The sequence below is a fragment of the Lissotriton helveticus genome, chromosome 12 (genome assembly GCF_964261635.1).
Source record: "Lissotriton helveticus chromosome 12, aLisHel1.1, whole genome shotgun sequence".
Lineage (NCBI taxonomy): Eukaryota > Metazoa > Chordata > Amphibia > Caudata > Salamandridae > Lissotriton > Lissotriton helveticus.
In genome coordinates, this window is record NC_136073.1 from 807203655 (window position 1) to 807220992 (window position 17338).

Here is a 17338-nt window from a genome sequence, read left to right on the forward strand (position 1 = left end):
TAGTGAAAGGGTAGGTAATGCGGACCTTTGTCCCCCGTTGTAATCTGTCATGCCTATCTACTCCCCACTGATTGATGCACCTGTTTCACCCAGACCATTTACTAGAGATAGGTCATCTGGCCCGACCAGAGAGCACCCCTAGTGAAAAGGACATATGCAATAATAACGAAGTGATCACTGTATCCCGTTAACAGAAACTTTAGCATGAAACAACCTGGAAAGAAAGGAATAGGAAAACGAAAATCAGTAGGCCACTGATGAACTTTTTATTAAATAACAAACAAAGAAACGATAACAATACGTAATGATAAAACCTATTATTGTCCTAGAAACAAGAAACGTTAGAAGTAAGCCCGTAATAAGAAACCTGAAAACAGTAAGAGAAACCAAGTGTGACATTGCAACGGCCACAAGGCAACGAGGCTTCATCGCCCCTCACTGCCCCAAAACGTGTCTGTCCCACCGCCTGCCACGCCCAAATAACGGCAAACTGGGAAAGATACAAGTCAGCAGACATCCGCCCCATTCTGGAAACTTCCAAAGTGCAACAGGTTTGCAGCTACGCCCAGCCGGAAGCAACACATATAAGGCGGGTCCTGCTGCCAACCGTCGGCAGAAGATCATCACGTAGGGTGTAGCCGGAGGAAAGGCCGAGGCCAATGGGACCCGGCCAGGGGGATTGCTATGACAAACGTGGAGAGTTGCAAGGGGGGGAATGTCCGTGTCCTCGACCCTCCCCTCTCTCTCCCAGCCCGGCCACCATCAACCAGAGGCCGAGGCAGACGGGATCCGGCCGCGGTAACACTGGAGAGTTACAGGTTCGACCCCCCCTCTCTCTCCCAGTCTGGACCAGCATCCATGGAGGGCCTGGGAGTGGAGAGGCCACTGCACGAAAGGCCCAGGAGAGGCGCCACGCGCCAAGGTCTGTCCCAAGGATGGACTAAGGGACCCGTTCCTGGGGCCGTGGCAAGGAGCGTCCGGCCACCATCAACCAGAGGCCCGCCCCAAAAGACGCACTGGACATTTCTTTTTTCTTCCATAATGGCTGCAACAACCCTGGGGGGGGGGATGTCTTGCACATGCCTCCGACCCCCCCTCGTCCTCATCGCCTGGTCCGGCCATAACAAATGTCAAGCGAAACGCCGTGGGGTGCACTGGGAGGGAGAGACGGTGCGAACAGGCCTCTCCCGCCTCCCCAGGTGGAGGCTTCCCAGCTGCACCCTCAGCGCTCCAGGCGCCCGGAAAAGGGTTCTTCCACTGTGGCGATGCTGCAACGTCTCGCCCGGCAGGGTGGAGCCCGTCCGCTCATTTGACCCCGCGATCGCCGGTAGCTACCGAACTCTCAAAATGGCGATCGACCTGGCAAGAGCGGGCCCAGCATGAAGAAATGGCCCGGTCACTGGTTGACTCCACCACCGTAGTCCTCCACGACCTTGAAGATTCTAGAGGAGCCGCGGGAGTCCCCGACCCCCGCAGACACCCCCGATGGGGAATGACTGCCATGATCGCCCGTGGAGCGACGAAACTGTAGCTGCGGGACGTCGGCGCTCCCATGCTGGCGCCAGCCTCAGTTTGAATGACTAGAATGCTGCAGACCACAGTTCGGATCAGTTCCGGTGAAAGCACAGTGTGACCCGGTAGGAAAAATTGTTGCACCCCCTCCCCTTTTTGACTGATAGTTCAAACCACCGATCCTTTCTTTTGCCCTTTTAACGGAACTTTGGACTGCCAAAGGAAGCTCTGGGCCAACCACGAGTTAATAGAGATTTAGATTATGCCTGGTTCTGCCTGACTGCACCCAAAATGGCGCCGATGCAAATGAAACCCTCAACTCCTTATTGTACCCCGATTGCTCAGCCTCGGTGTCATAGGATATGTATGAAGTTTTTAAACATATAGATTGATATAGGATGTGTACTGATTATGAGTTCGGACAATGGATTGATATAGGATGTATACTGTCAGCTCGGACAATGAATTGATATGAGATGGGTACTGATTAGGTGTTCGGACAATGAAGGACAATGAATTAGCATAAGATGTGTACCGATTGAACATTCGGACAATGAATTGTTGTTGAGTTTGGCGCATCATGATTATTGAAAGTTCGAAATTTCGATGCTTATGATATTCGCTCACACTAAAGATTCAATATGATTTTTATTGCACTTGGCGCACTTTTTATGAAATTAACGACCACTGACTCCATTAAGTTTTCCACTAATAAAGTATCCCCACATCTACAGTTCCAGCCTGCTCCGTGGCCGGCCCACGGGGTTGTAGGCCCGTATTTGTGCACCGACATTCTCATTAAAGATTGTTTTTGAGAAAGCAAATATAGTTGTCCGCGTAAATTGATGAGTTTCGAATGAATGATCCGATATAACTTAAGTACAGGTGAAACGACTCAGCTTGATTAAAAAAACAAGGGTTAAAAGGGTATAGTACGCAGAAATACTGCAAACATGAACGGTCCAGGTTTTTGTTGTATGTACTTTGCACATTTTTGTACAGCCAAAGGCAACCGCTAAAGATCCTGGTATTTAGCCTATACTTTATATGCTGCCTGTATAAGAAAAATCACACTAACGGTCCACCTGGGCTTGAACGCCCAGTTGGCAGTGACTGCATCCCGTGGAGATAGGCCGAGTACGCAGTAAGTAAAAGCCTTTCTGGGTTTATGCGCGCTAGTGTGTATCAATGTAGCCCCTGCCTCCCTTCTTTTTCCCTCTCTCTGCAGGTCACATCAGAATGTCGACTAATGTACGAAAATGGTGATCTAACGAACGACGAGACGGGAAAAAGGCGTCAATGTTTATCAACACTTCCTGATTTCCTTCGAATCGAACGTTAACAGACGTTATCTCTCCCACACTACCGGTCCCCCTGGGCTTAAACGCCGAGATGGTAGGGACTGCATCCCGTGGAGATAGGCCGAGACGTCACTCAGCAGAAAAAAAAAGTCTATAAACATACAATAAGTAAAAAGTCAATCATTCTTGTTTCCTTGTAGTACGCTCCCCAGTCCGCTTCCCGTTACGCTAACCGGGCGCACCCCACCAAAAAAAAACGATTTTTTTTTTTTTGTTTTTGCCCCGCGGAGCCCTTTTAAAGCCTCCACATCAAACCTATGGGGTCAGGGAGGATCTACTATGCCCCCTTATGGTCATTTGCCCCTTCGCTTTGGCCTCCTCTTGTCTCTCGATCCTACCGAGAGACAAGATGGCGGCCGCTACGGACTGTTTGGAATGTTTACAGACGCCGGAGAACCAATCAGCTTCGCTTCACAAAGCTCCGTAACGCGAAAAGTACGCGAAGCGGAGCGCTACCCGGAGCGCTGTTACAGATATATATCTTTTTTTGAACGTTAATTTCTCAAAATCCACTGGAGCACATATATTGAGACCTAGCAAAGGCACATCGGGCTACCAGTCCCTACAATTTTGCCAAGTTTCGTGCAAATCCGTTCGATTATAATTTTTTTTTTGCCCTGCGGGGCCCTTTTAAAACCTCCACATCAAACCTAGGGGGTCAGGGAGGATCTACTATGCCCCCTTATGGTAATTTGCCCCTTCGCTTTGGCCTCCTCTTGTCTCTCGATCCTACCGAGAGACAAGATGGCGGCCGCTACGGACTGTTTGGAATGTTTACAGACGCCGGAGAACCAATCAGCTTCGCCCCCCCAAATTTTCAGGGGCTGCTCAGAAACAAAATGTTCAATTTTTCTGAAAGTTTCAGCCAATTCCGTCCACAAACGCCAAAGTTATTAGACATAGAATTTTCAAAAATCCCATAGAGAAAAAATCCTAACTATATATACCTACTGGCGACCGCCAGTAGGTAATATATATACACATATATATATATATATATCCAAGAAAGAAGTGACTCAAACAGATAGATTCACCAAAGAACAAAAATATATTTCCACTACAACGTTTCAGCTTCCGCCTTCCTCAGGTAGTTTCAAGATGGTAAGCTCAGTGGCTGCACAGATGACACAGCTGAATTTTCAAAAAGCATCATGAGTGAAGATTCCATTTGGAATGTGGAATCAATGCAGTTCTGAGAGTTCTTGAGATATGCAGTAATCAGGTTGTATTGTCAGTAATGTTTAGTCCATGTGGATGCAAGGTTTTTAAACGGTACATCCAGAAGTTTTCCCTGGAGTCCAGTAGTTCTTCCTTTGAGACATGTTCCACGGGGAAAATCTTCAAATCTGATAGGAATGATCCACAAGGTTAAAATGATTGGCTACAGGCTGGTCAATTTTCTTATTAATTATTGCTGATTTATGGTTCCTGAATCGTGTGCAGAGGTCATTCACTGTTTGGCCTACATACAAACATACATACCAAGGAGGGACTAACAAGCCTCTTTACTAATCAGAAGCCAGCATTTACAAAGTACAATGACACACTATATATATATATATATATATATATATATATATATATATATATATATATATATATATATATATATACATACATACATACATACATACATACATATATATACACACACACACACACACTATATCTAAGTAAGGGGTGATGACACCACCTTACCCAGGCTGCAAGTGCAGACCTGTGGTGTCAGTTTGGAAGGCTAACCAGGGGTGGCACAATACATGCTGCAGCCCCTGGTAGGCCTTGGGTGCAGCTATGCCCTGGGTACCTAAGGTACCATATACAGGGGCACACAAGGGTGACCCAGTAACCAATCTGGTATGTACCTAAAGTACATGGTATCAATTTAGAGAGAGAACAGCTAGGCTGTGGTCCTGATTGGCAGGGCCACAGCCATACTAAAGTCGAAAAACCAGAGAATCTCAGCAAAAAGTGGGGGGTAACCACAGGAAGCAGACCCTACTTTCCTACAATGTTGAACCATGCTCAAATCTTAAAATAGATCAAGTAGGATGATGGTAGCTTCTTCATTATAATCTACAGTTATGTTGCTATCCTTGCACACTGAAATCTGTGATAACTCAGTAATAACCCCATGACAGAATCCATTCTGAAGGTTCGAGAGCAGGTTGTAATGTTCTATGAATGCGGATGTATGTTGGCATACAGAGTACGCCAAGAAGTAGTCCGGAGCACACCTGGCAGCATGCTGAGGCTCCGAGTGTTAGCCATCAGTGCAGACTTCACTATGGCACAAGGGGAATCTCCTTGCACCTACAGATGAAAATCTAAGCAGGCTGGAAGGCTGCGTGGCGCTCCACCCCCCAACAAAGCGGAGATGTTGATTTGTTGCCAAGAGTTGGCAGAGCCGTGGTGCCGCCATGGTTTGTTTAGGTTTCAGTCAGCTGCGACTACATGCATCGTCCGTACTGTAGGTAGAAAAAAATGCACATTAACAACAATGAGGAGACAAGAGTACAAAAGCAGGCACCGTGGTGCAACGTAAATCTGGCACCCGTGTTGTAAAAGCAGAGATGTTTAAGTAGAGTTGGGTGAGTCGCGTGGCCGGCATTGTTCGCTTAGTTTCCCAGTCAGCGGTGGTGTTGCTACTGTAAAAAAAACAAAAAACGCAAAGTAATAGTTATTGAAGAGCTGCGTGGGATGGTAGTGTGGACATTATGGGTGATTAAAGCCCGGCACCCGTGTTGATAATATGAAAGCAGGCGCCATGCTGCAAGAGGAAAAATGATATGGAGCAGACAGCAGGGCACCATTGTTGAAGCTAAAGCATGGCATGCCCGCTGTAAGAGAAACTCATGAAATAAAATAGTGTTGACAGACTAAAAACTACGTACTGTGTAACCGAAGTAAAAGGGCCAGTCCACATGGGAGGTTACAAATGAAGGCAAGGCGGTACCAAGGAGGGACTAACAAGCCTCTTTACTAATCAGAAGGCAGCATTTACAAAGGACAATGACACAAGCCAATTAAAAACATGGGCGGAGAGTGGGCGGGCTTCAAGTGCATACTCTAATACTGCATGCCTCGCAGCAGCGCATATGCTGCCCAGGCTCGTCCTAAAAAATGTTTGGCGCTGGGGAGATACTAAAGCCAAGGGCTTCTGCTCCAAGGGACACCAACCCGCCAAGCATCATCACATTTTTACTGCGCTCACACTCAACATTCTACAGCATGCCCACTCAGCCTATGCATCACTGATAAATCATGTCACTATACGATCCCTTTTTCTTAACAGGGCAATCCAGATGCATACACAGACAGACAAAGCTACTACAATATTGCTACATGCCCATACTTTTAATTACTTTATGAAGAGTTACTCTTCTGACTGTTCAAGGAGCTTGCAGTTCCGGTGGTACAATGTACGTAATAGCTGCTTGCATAACGACAATCGTTTTCTCTTATCTGGACCAATGAGGATTTGTTTCCATTTTAAGATAATCTCAGTGCCAAAACAAACTCTACAGTTGTTGGGTCCACTTTGCATGCAGACCTCTTCAAATCTGAGATTTATTGATACTAGGCCAATATGTTGAAAGGCATTTGCTTGCTTTGCGGTTATATGTTATTACAACGAACTCCCGTTGTAACGCATGCCTTTACCACGCATGCGTTACAACGGAATACTATTTTCACGCATAACCTTCTCCACGTTTTTTCCGTGGTGACGTGTTACGTAATAAAAGAAAAACGGCTGTTTCCTTCCTCTACGATGCCGATTCCCTGCACTTCTCTAATTAAGGTTAGTGGGTTTTTTTTGAGGGGGGGAACCCCCCCCACCCGCCATTTTTTAATTGTACCCTTTACCACACATGCCTTTACTACGTACCTCGTAGTAAACGTATGCGTGGTAAAGGTTTTCGTTGTAACCACGCATGCGTTGTAATGCATGCGTGGTTAAGCTTTTCGTTGAAACGGCCGCGTTGTAGTGGCCGTTTCCCTTGCTTTGCCAGGTGCAACTACCTCAATGCAGTACAACTTAAGCCTTCTCATGTGTGGTCACAAGCAAAATGCTACCCCTTCCACCCCCCCCCCCACGTACAGTTGTGAATGCATTTTGACATCCTCATACCACCAATTTCCTTTAAGATATTCACATTCCAATTCTACTAGATCATGTTTATTGCATGGTTTACATTCATATCTATGAGGCTTACTAACCTTTCGATAAATCACAATAACTATAAAATGTTGTTGCTGCACATATTGGAAAGTAAATAAAACACAATAAAGGGTGTCTTTAAATTAATAGGCTCACGTACGTACGACAAAGGATTCATGGTGGGTAAATCACCATCTGTTCTCTGCTAATTACAACTCACCATCGCAAAAACCCTGCTCTACCACCGAGGTTCCACTCTTTCAGCATTGAAGAAGTCCTTCATTGGGACTCCTTTCCTGAGGAACAAGGAGCCATAGCATCATTCAAAGCCGCCCTGAAAACTCATTCCTTTAGACCAACACCACTAAGGATGTCCATGTCTATAAACAACTGCACATTCTGCCATAACCCCACCACACCCCTCCTACTCAAAATGTCCTATCCCATCTGGTATATTCTCTTATAACAGTTTTCAGTTTAGACAGTCTGGTAACACAATAAAATAGAATTAAAATACTCAAATTACAACCATTTATTTTCACATCCAACAAGTATAATTTACACTGGAATCTGCAAGAAGGTTGGAAAAGTCCTTCAGCTGTCCGTTCCTCTCCTGCTCATAGATAATTCCAATAAAGTCATTCACAAAATAGAGACTTGTACAAAATACTGTTGAATAGTTTACATTATGTGCTGTGCGTTAACACCCACAGCACGAGAAGTGATAGAAAAATATTGGTCATCTCTCAATTAAAAAAAAAAAAAAAAAAACAGCAAATACTTAGGACATCAGGCCTATAGGGAAATTGAGGCACATGAATGACTGCTACAGTCCTGGTGTCTGTCTGTCGGGATAACTCACGATATTCCTATACGAAAGCTACAGTGACAAGATATGTTACAGTACTTGCAGTGAAGCAATTACGAATACAAGAACAGTTGAAAAATATTTTTCAAGTCTCCGGTAACTGCCATACTTCAAAGGAGACTCAGATGTGCTTGTCAAACCGTGTCTTTGAAACTATAAAACAACAAGACAGCTATGTAGGCTATAAGAGTGCTATGTTACCAGCTTTTGTATTGTGCACTTCATCCACTTGTATGTCACTGTAGTGCTTTTGGGGTTTGAGAGCCCCTTACTCTTTTTTTTTTTCCATAGCGCCCTTTACTTTTAAAATCGAAGCAGACGGGCTCATGACGTAAGGCTTCACTTCACCTGTCAGGCACTAAAAGAGAGCCATGGTCAAAAAAGACTCCATGACAAAATACAATCCATATTCAATGTGTTTTGGAGATGCAAGAAATGAGTTGTCACCATGCAGAAACCCTGCAAATGGAATGTAGTTCTATCATAAACTGTTTTGGAGACCTACAAATGGCTAATTTTCTGGTCAGCCAGTATGGCAAGCAGACTCCAAAAATGGCAGGATACAATAATGCTTCTGAATGACCCCCATTGTATTTCTTAATCAAACGCTTGCAACCAAAGAGTGTTTTTTTACAATCTATCACCAGAAGGTAGCCTCTCTTCAAAAGACAAGTGAACTTCTAATTTCATCTTGGCATGTAATCCATTTAGTATCTTATTTTGGGTGTGTGTATACAATTTACCTATTGAGATCTAGTTACTAACATTCATTTTTTTGTTTCTAAGATCCGAACATTCATGTTTTTTAAAATTTACTTACATTTACTCTTGTGCAGCTCAATATGACTGAACAAGAACAGGTGTTTGATAATAAAAACAAAAACTGGTAAAGTGGTTTAACAGTGCTAACCTGAAGTGCCAGGTTCTAGTGTCTGTGGGTGGGAGAGAGAGAGAGAGAGAGAGAGAGGAGTATCTATGGAATTAAACATTTTAACCCACTGCATTGCACTAGAATAGTACATTTCCAGCAAAAAAGGCGCTTGTATCTACTTCATAGCTTATGGCTTGGATTATATCCATTTTGCACCAAACGGCCACTGCCAAACCCGCAACTGCCTTTTGTAACAGTCTGTGAAGTTTATTTCAGTTGTAGGATGCGACAATCGTCCGTTCAAAATTACCCCAAAAATCGTGTAGATTTAAACAACCTGGAGACTTGTGTTACAATCATTTTAAGATTTGGGAGTTTACAGCACTTTTTGTCCTGGGTATGAAAGTTGTAATATCTTTAGGCAAGTATTTTAAAGGCATTATTCTTTTCATGATCATCTCTACTTTCTAGTGCTATCAAAAATTACATCAAGAAACTGTATCGGAAGCAGTGGTCATGCAATTCTACTATTCATATTTAAACAAGCATGATTTAGCCCCGAGCAAATCAGTCGAAGTTTAGAGAATATTTTACTAAGCCCCAAAATGTGTTCCTCACCCAGCCATAGATGTTAAACGTCTTATAAACTGGCACCAAATAAGAGTAACTCAGGCTTTGAGGTGAAGGGCTGTTACACTACAACACCCCTACCATCCATCGAGTTATCAAAGAAAGACTGCCAAAGAGCACAAAACTCAATCTGTCCAGCAAAGAAGGTAGGTGCTGCTAGCACACTGTTGTCAGTGCTACACAGTCTACCAGTTAATGAGAAAGCCAAACTTGTTTTCCTGATTCACAATAAAGCGGCTTGTGAGAGCAACCAGGGGCTTCTTGCATCGAATACATACTTTATGTAGTGATGAACATAATATTCCATTCTCTATTTATGAGAATACTCATTTGTTTTCCATCACATGCAGAAAGACCGCTTACTACCACCAGAATGGGATAGTTAAACTATGTGGCTTCAGTGTAGTCTTCTGGAAACTCAAAGATGTGGAGTCACTGGCAGGAGTTTAAAGACTAAGCCAGCCAAATCACTAGTCCCACCGATACAAGCTGTCACCTGCAATGACTGGTCTGCTAGATTGAATGCTGATGGCTGCACTCAAAACTTCATCTCATAACACTGGAGGCATCTCTCAGAGAAAGGCCCTGTCTAGTAAGAGAGAACCAGTATTCTAAAGGCACGATCAGCCATAAAAAGTGAGGATATTCAAGAGTCGGAGGCAACTAAAGAAGAAAAAAAAACATTCCTCCGAAGTCCAGTCCTATAAACTAATTTTCATATTGCAAAATAATATATCGTCAGGATTCATTTTAGTGCTAAGGCGCTCCGGTGACTGGACTGCTTTGGTTACATGCTGCAGTTCACAAGGTACCAGCAGATTACAGCTTCAAGTGACAGAATCCTTCTTCCTTCGGAAGGGTGATTTAAATTTTCTCCAAAGAGTGCTGCGAGGTTTGGATTTCCGTTCCATGGCCAGCGCTGCCTCCTTCTCCTTCCTGCGGATCTCCCGCACCAAGGCGTGGAACACGTCATCAATGTACGAGCGGTAGGCAGCTGAAGTTTCAAAGAAGGGGCAACTGAACTCCCTGGCTAGGGAGGATCCTGCTTCTTTGGAGACCTGTAACACAACAAAACCATACACTTAACCATGCTCCATCAAACATCAATTTTGTCTCTCAAACTAGATACAAAGATTAACAGGAAAAAAAAACAAAGAAATTCCAGGAGAGCATTGCCACTAAGAGAAAAAGAGCCAGGGTTTGTAAACTGTAATTCAGCTTGGTATTTTGTTGGGAGGCATTAAAACAGTAGCATCATACATAAAGAAGTCTTATTATTCATAATTTTCTTTTTTTTAACAATTGCTCGCATTCTTGCAGATCTCCAATACGTATACCCCTATTTTTCATTTGTGAGCGAGCTGGGGATGAGCAGCCTAATTTATGCAAGTAATGGTGGCTTTACGCCTTATGGACTACCATATTCTACAGCAACAGCTTCCCCTATATACACTGTTGCTGGAGAAATGATCCAGAGGAGGGACTATTTCCAACACAAAATGGGGTACGGTGAGCATGTGTGTGTGTGGTTGTATTTGCAGTGTGAACCAAGTATTCATGAGGAAAATGACTGGGAAATGCAATGTATGCTGTACAGAGTTCAGTGTGTGTGGGTATTCGACCAGGCACACGTTTCCCATTCTCCTAGCTACTGTGTAGTATTCTCTGTCCATGCGTAAAAATGTTTAGTTCAACACCTCTATTTAAGTATATTCAAATTCAGGTAAAAATCTACTTAAGTTCCATATCTATATTAAACCCTGCCAGAAGCTAGGTGTTACTTTAAGTTCAGACTTTCTCCTAAGGGACTCCCTAGATGACTCGCAGGAAGTGCTCAAATAATCAGAACTTTCTACATCATGCACTCCATTTCCCAGTAAGCATACTCTACTCACACAGCAAATGCCTCACATCCAAATACCAAAGGAGGCTTAGAACAAGAGAAGATTACACTGGATAAAGTACAGTGGCTTAGTATATTGGTTCAATACACAAATAATCTTTTAAAAAACATCGTACCTTTGATGACTTATTAACCACACAAGTAAAAACTGACTTTGATCCACAATTGACATAAAATGAATATTTATTTTTTCAAAATCAGACTAATTAAAGCTGGTCAATAGACACATCAATTACGACTTTGTCCCTCTTCTACCTCACATTCCTAATTTACATCATAGCAAAGTGTCAGGAGAAGAGATCACTTCGACTTTTAAAATGTACGCCTCTTTTGCCCAAAAAGTATAATCCTTCCTCTTGCCACTTGTCCTGCTTTTATGTTCCCCAGAGCTCGTAATACAACCCAGACGCTGGATGATCTTGCATTCTGCAAAAGTCAATTTTGTTTTATTTTTTAGCATCAGACCACCTGCAGCATTAGCTGTTTGTTGTAAACACTAATGAGGATTCAGAACCTTATCAAAGATTATTACACTTAAGATAGGTTGTCAATGACGGGCACGGAGAATATAGTTCTTCTACTCCACAACTTCGCATGCATAGCTTTACGACATCACCCAGTGCCCACGGTGTGTATTACAGATTCATTTCTTTCTAGCTCGTTTGACATCAACCCAATTGAAGCCATGTGTGGGTTTTGCCATTGCTGGATTAGATAATGAAGTTGGTGCTCATGCAGGCTTCTTACATCAGCATCTATACATCATTGTGGTTTATTTTTGCTTTTTTGTTGAATTGGGCCTAGAAAAACAGTCTGATACCCTGATGGACAGGAAATTAATTTGTGTGTTAAACTAAACACAATGGGACTAAGACTTTAATGTAACTCTGTTGTTCTGATGTGTGCTGTGTCTATGTATACTCATCCTCTATGTTGAGGAAGTAAGGGTTCCTATCATACGGGTGCCAGTCCATTTACCCCCCCTCCCAACACTCTCTCTTCAGGGTTGAACAAATGAGATATTTCTGGGACGAGGCCTTGACCAGAACGTTAACAAATGTTTTCTTTTATTCTACCAACACCTACCCATGTTTAGAGATTTGCAGCTGTTGGAAACGGAGGCATTGGCGAGCAGCCCAGTATATTCTCCCACTTACCCTAATGGATTTGAGGGTTAATTCAAAGGTCCAATCACTCCCTACACTTGCTGAAGTTGAAACATTGGTTCATTTAATGTTATGAACATTAGACTGTGTGGACAGCTCTTGATTTGGGCTGCTATATACTGGCAGATCATGGAGAAAGGGACAACTAAGCAGAAAGTATGAGAAATAGCTATGCTTTTATGATGTGAATGACTTTACTGAGGCAAATCTTTGAAAGGTCTCAAATTTGCAAGTTGAAAGAACTGGCCCAATTATTAGACCAGCTATCATGCTAATCCAAAACAGAAATGGAAATGTTATGTACAATGTTAGGTGGTCATTTTCAAAGGTCCATGGATTCAGAAACTATTACCCAATGATAGTTACATTTTCTTGTTGGAGGACCGTGGTTTGATATGTACTTTAGTTAGGTAGAAGTTGACATTTCTGTTATGCAAGAACACCTATTTTATTGAATTAATTTTATTATGTCCCAAGTTTTACTCAGGCTGGAAGCTAATATAACTTAGTAAACAGCAAAGGCTCAAAAGGATCTAGGCGGTTCCACTTTTAGGTGGCAGCGCAAGGTGGCGAAAACAGGTTAGGCTTTTTATGGCTCTAAACATATGTCACAGGAACAAAGACAATTTGTCACCAGTAGACACATTTATTTTACTTTTAACATCTGCGGACTATATGATCCAAGAGAAAAGCATGCAGATCTGTTAACTTATTTTGTGATTATACCACCAAAGCTGCGGTAAAGAAATTTAACACTGTAATATAATACATGCAACCCCTTTAGTGGAGGGGAGAGGTGTGGCGCCGCGGCCAGGGCGACTGACGCTGGAATCTGGGGATCAGGGTTCGATCCCCGGCTCCGGCGGCAGGTTAGCCCAGCACCATGTGACTCTGGGCAATAGCTCGCTTAATCTTCCCAACGGCCCCCAGCGCCTAGAGACCCTTACCGGTGATTGTGCGCTTTACAAATGTGGATTATTAGTGGCACTAAAAGTTACCTGTCGAAGTTGTGAAAGGTCAGATTTGTTCCCAACAAGAACCACAGGCGTATCGTCTGTCCGTCGCACACGGTATATGAGCTGTTTGAATTCCCGCACCTCATGGAAACTGCGACGGTCAGTTATAGAATAGCAAATAATGAACCCTTCTCCGGCCCTCATGTATTGGTCCCTCATTGCTGTGAACTCCGCCTGCATTGAAACAATAAGATGGTTTAAATGGCATCCATAAATGGTATGAGAAAACAAATGTGCACTGTCATAATAAGAGTGAATCATTGGAATAAGCCAGTATTCTCCAATGATCTACTCAGAACCTCGTTCTGAAATTCAAATATTTATAAGAAGCCACAACAACACAAATAACCACAATAACAATAAATAAATAAATTTAAACATCACCTATTGTTGAGATCAGTGAGAAATGGGCCAAGAACGGTATATTGGCTTAGTGCTGGATGGGGGAAGGTTCCACTTAACTAGCACATTTTATATGTATTGCTTACTAGGACAGCTTTTAGTAGTCTGTGGGGAAAAAAACCCTTGTGACCCAAACCAAAATCTTAAAGTGGGCTTACACCCCGCCAATTGCTTATCGCTGGTTGGCGTTCTTGTCACTTTCATTTGCTTGCTTCCTATTGGATGGCTTTACATTTCCTTCTTGCGCTTCTCCTTACCTGTGAGCATAGCTTCTCTGCCATTTTTTTAAATTAATGACTTGTATCTTTCCACTGCTCACATTTAGGGAACTACTTTTTGTGTTTATTTCAGCACCCCATGGAAGTTCATGTATTTTCTAGCTTTCTCGCTGTGTGCTACTCCCCCCCCCCCTCCTTCCTTCCCCACATCCCCATGCTCTGTGTTTCTCCCTCCCTACTAGCCCATCTGCTGCTTCCCATTGTTGTGCCAATCTTACCCATACACTTTAGAAACATCCACACCCACTTCCTGATGGAGCCCCAATCAGCCTGCCACAGACACGAACACTAGTTTTATTCAGGACAACCGCTATCAGAATTGAAAGACTTACTTTCAAGACCGTAGTGCTTCACAACTCCGCCCGTTGTGAGTCCACATTTGCTTTTCACTTTTAAGCACATTGTGAAGTGCAAAATGTGTCCTAACTTGCAATGCATATCCACAGTCTCAACATTTAAAAGAACATCTCTTTTTTGTTGAAATCTCCTTTGAGTTTCAAGACAGGAGATCCAACAAACAAGTCAACATGCTCTGTAGACATCGACTGCAATCCGGCAATATTGTTATTACGTTTGGCAAAAATACAATAACGAAAAAAGAAAGCCCCTCCCTCCCTCCCCCATGTGTTGGATATATCTCTGAGTCGAGAATGTCAAAAGATAGGTTGATGCACTACACAGTAGGAGTGCTCGGGCCACTTGCTTAGGGGGTTCAGCGAGTCGCAGGAGCCTCAGGTATTTGGGACAAGTGAGCTCTGGGAATTCTGACGTCAGTAGAGTGAGGAAAGATTCCCACAGTTCGTGAAAAGAGGCCCCGGGATGTGTCAGTGAAAGAGATATCCTCGCCATCCCCAATATGTTCCCCAGTCTATGGAGCCACCCCAGTCGGGTTGGGACCGTCGTAGTACCCCAGTGGGCAAGTATATTTTGTACTGCTGCCCCCAGGGAGAGTGCCATCTGTTTGCCCCTCCGAGATTTAAAGAGAAACGTAATAGCATTGGGAAGGCACAGGAGGACATATACTGGAAAACGGGGGATCTGAGAGTCAAAGTGGAGTCCACGTCATCAAGGATCTGCTGCCAATACGTGCCTAGGGAAGGACAATCCCATAGAGTGAGGGTACCCAGTGAGCCACAGGCTCTCCAACATTGCGGGCTGCGGGAAGGGTTACCTCTATGGAGTCGAACAGGAGTTAGGTACTAATAGGTGGCTACTTTCGTGGCTGTCTCGATAGAGGCCACGTTGCGGGCCGTGCCACGAGCCTTGTAGAAGATATCATGCCATTCTTTCTGCGTCATGGTTCTACCTAACTCCCCTTCCCAGCGTAGCTGACTAGGTCTTCCCAGTGTCGGGGGTGCGTTTGGCAAACTTATATAAGTCAGAGGTCAAACGGGCGTCATTGTGGCGTGTGAGCGACCACTTCTCAAACAGAGTGAGGTGTCTCTCTGCGCCTTCCCGCACATCCCTACCTAGCACCCAGTGCTGGACCGGTAGATATCGATAACGCTCTGTTTCCGGTATATCCTGCTCTTTGCGAAGATCCATAAAGGATCGAGGTCCCGAGAGATCAACAAGGTGGCCAACGGAACGGCAAGTCTCCTTAGTCCAGTGACGGAACCTCTCGGCATCCAGACCCAGTGTAAAGTCGGTGTTATGGACTATAGGCGTAATCTGAGACGGAAAGGTCGTAAGTCCTCTAGAGACAGCAACCTTAACCCAGGCCAATAGGACAGGACAGGACACAATAGGATACGATACCTTGGAAAGAAATAGATTCCGAGGCCTTCCAACACGCTCGAGTGCCGATCAAAGCGCCGTCCGTCAGCTCGAGGCGCCGGTGCCGCACCAAATCCAGGGATCAGACCGCACCAAATCCAGGGATCAGACCTTGCGGACTGGTGCCGGTTCGGAGCAGGCGATTTAGGAATCCACTGAGGGCTGCTATGCTGCTAGGGTCCAGGCAAGAGCACGAGCGGGCACGTCCTACTCGGTCGCCATCTTAGCCACGCCCCTCGAACATCTCCTCTTTAAAATGTATTTGTGCCTCCTTGTTCGAAGGTTCCCTTGGCTTGGGGCTTTGTTTCAGTGCCTTCTTACACTTTTCCTGTTGTGTATGTAATTCCTGCCAGGGGTGAAGATGGCTAAAGCCTGCAAGCAAGCTTAAACGGTTTGTACTGTTCAGAATGCAGATTGAGTAGAGGTGCAAATAACACTAATACTAAAGTCATGTTTTCTGTGTTCTGTACAAGACTGGCATCTGTTTTAGGCACTAGATTGGATGCTCTATTTTGCAACCCACATACCACCCGCAGTTACTTGGAACCTGCAGGCTTGTCGCTAATGCTCCTTTAGAAAAGTCGATCGCTTATCCGTACCACGTATTTTGTTTTGTGGAGACAAGCCAATGTGGTCCCTTTAGAAGGTCCACAATATCTTCTAAGTGTATTGCAACCTAAACTTCTCAAAAGAGTTAAAAAACTACTTTGTTCCAGTAATGTGCTGAAATTCTGTACAAATTCCAGTCCGTCATATTTAGGGTTAAGCACAAGTATGTGAGAGCCAAAGGCCATGTCCTACAAGACAGGGAATTGAAGCAGTGTCATGCTAGCAAGTGTGTATCTATTACCGACAGTGTGACTTTAAAGTGCTACGGTATCAAAACAAAAGCATGCACAAATATTCATTTATATTGGTAACGGTCTCTGTGCAATCTGTCTCTTATTGTGCCATTTTCCTCCATTTTAGTCACACAATGACAGGGCACAAACAGTCTGCATATTTCTGCATGCTTGTGCCTACATGAATGATCTCAATATAGTCAGACCAAATAGCCTTTTTTGGCTGATACTGTGCAGAATTGTCAACAGCCACTGGCAAATCCAAAAGGTTGGATACTTCCTTTCAAAGGCGAGAACTATTGGCTTTGCTAATGCTTGTTTAGGTTTTGCATTGAAACTATCAATAATATCCATTCTAATGAAGATTTTAAAGGGAAAAAAATCAGTTTTTAAGTAAACAGTACTTTTGCTTTTGAGGAAATAACTAGAACCCTTCTTTAAAGCTGTTACAATTGTTGTTGTTTTTTTAAATGGAAGAATATATTTTGGCCTGTTGACAAAGCAAGAAAACACCGTAGACAGACTCGGGTTGTGCATTTCAGGCACGGGCC

The 17338-nt window shown here is 43.8% G+C and overlaps 1 protein-coding gene across 1 annotated transcript in view; it reads right to left on the minus strand.

Moving 5' to 3' along the window:
* Window positions 1–7549: 7549 nt before the first annotated feature.
* RIT1 (Ras like without CAAX 1) overlaps window positions 7550–17338 on the minus strand; it is a 70774-nt gene continuing 60985 nt past the window's right edge. Inside the window, exons 5-6 of the mRNA XM_078670917.1 lie at window positions 13472–13663; window positions 7550–10462 (exon numbers count right to left, since the gene is read on the minus strand). Coding sequence (XP_078527043.1) covers window positions 10232–10462; window positions 13472–13663 — 423 coding nt within the window. The 3' untranslated portion in view covers window positions 7550–10231. The remainder of the gene's footprint in view (window positions 10463–13471; window positions 13664–17338) is intronic.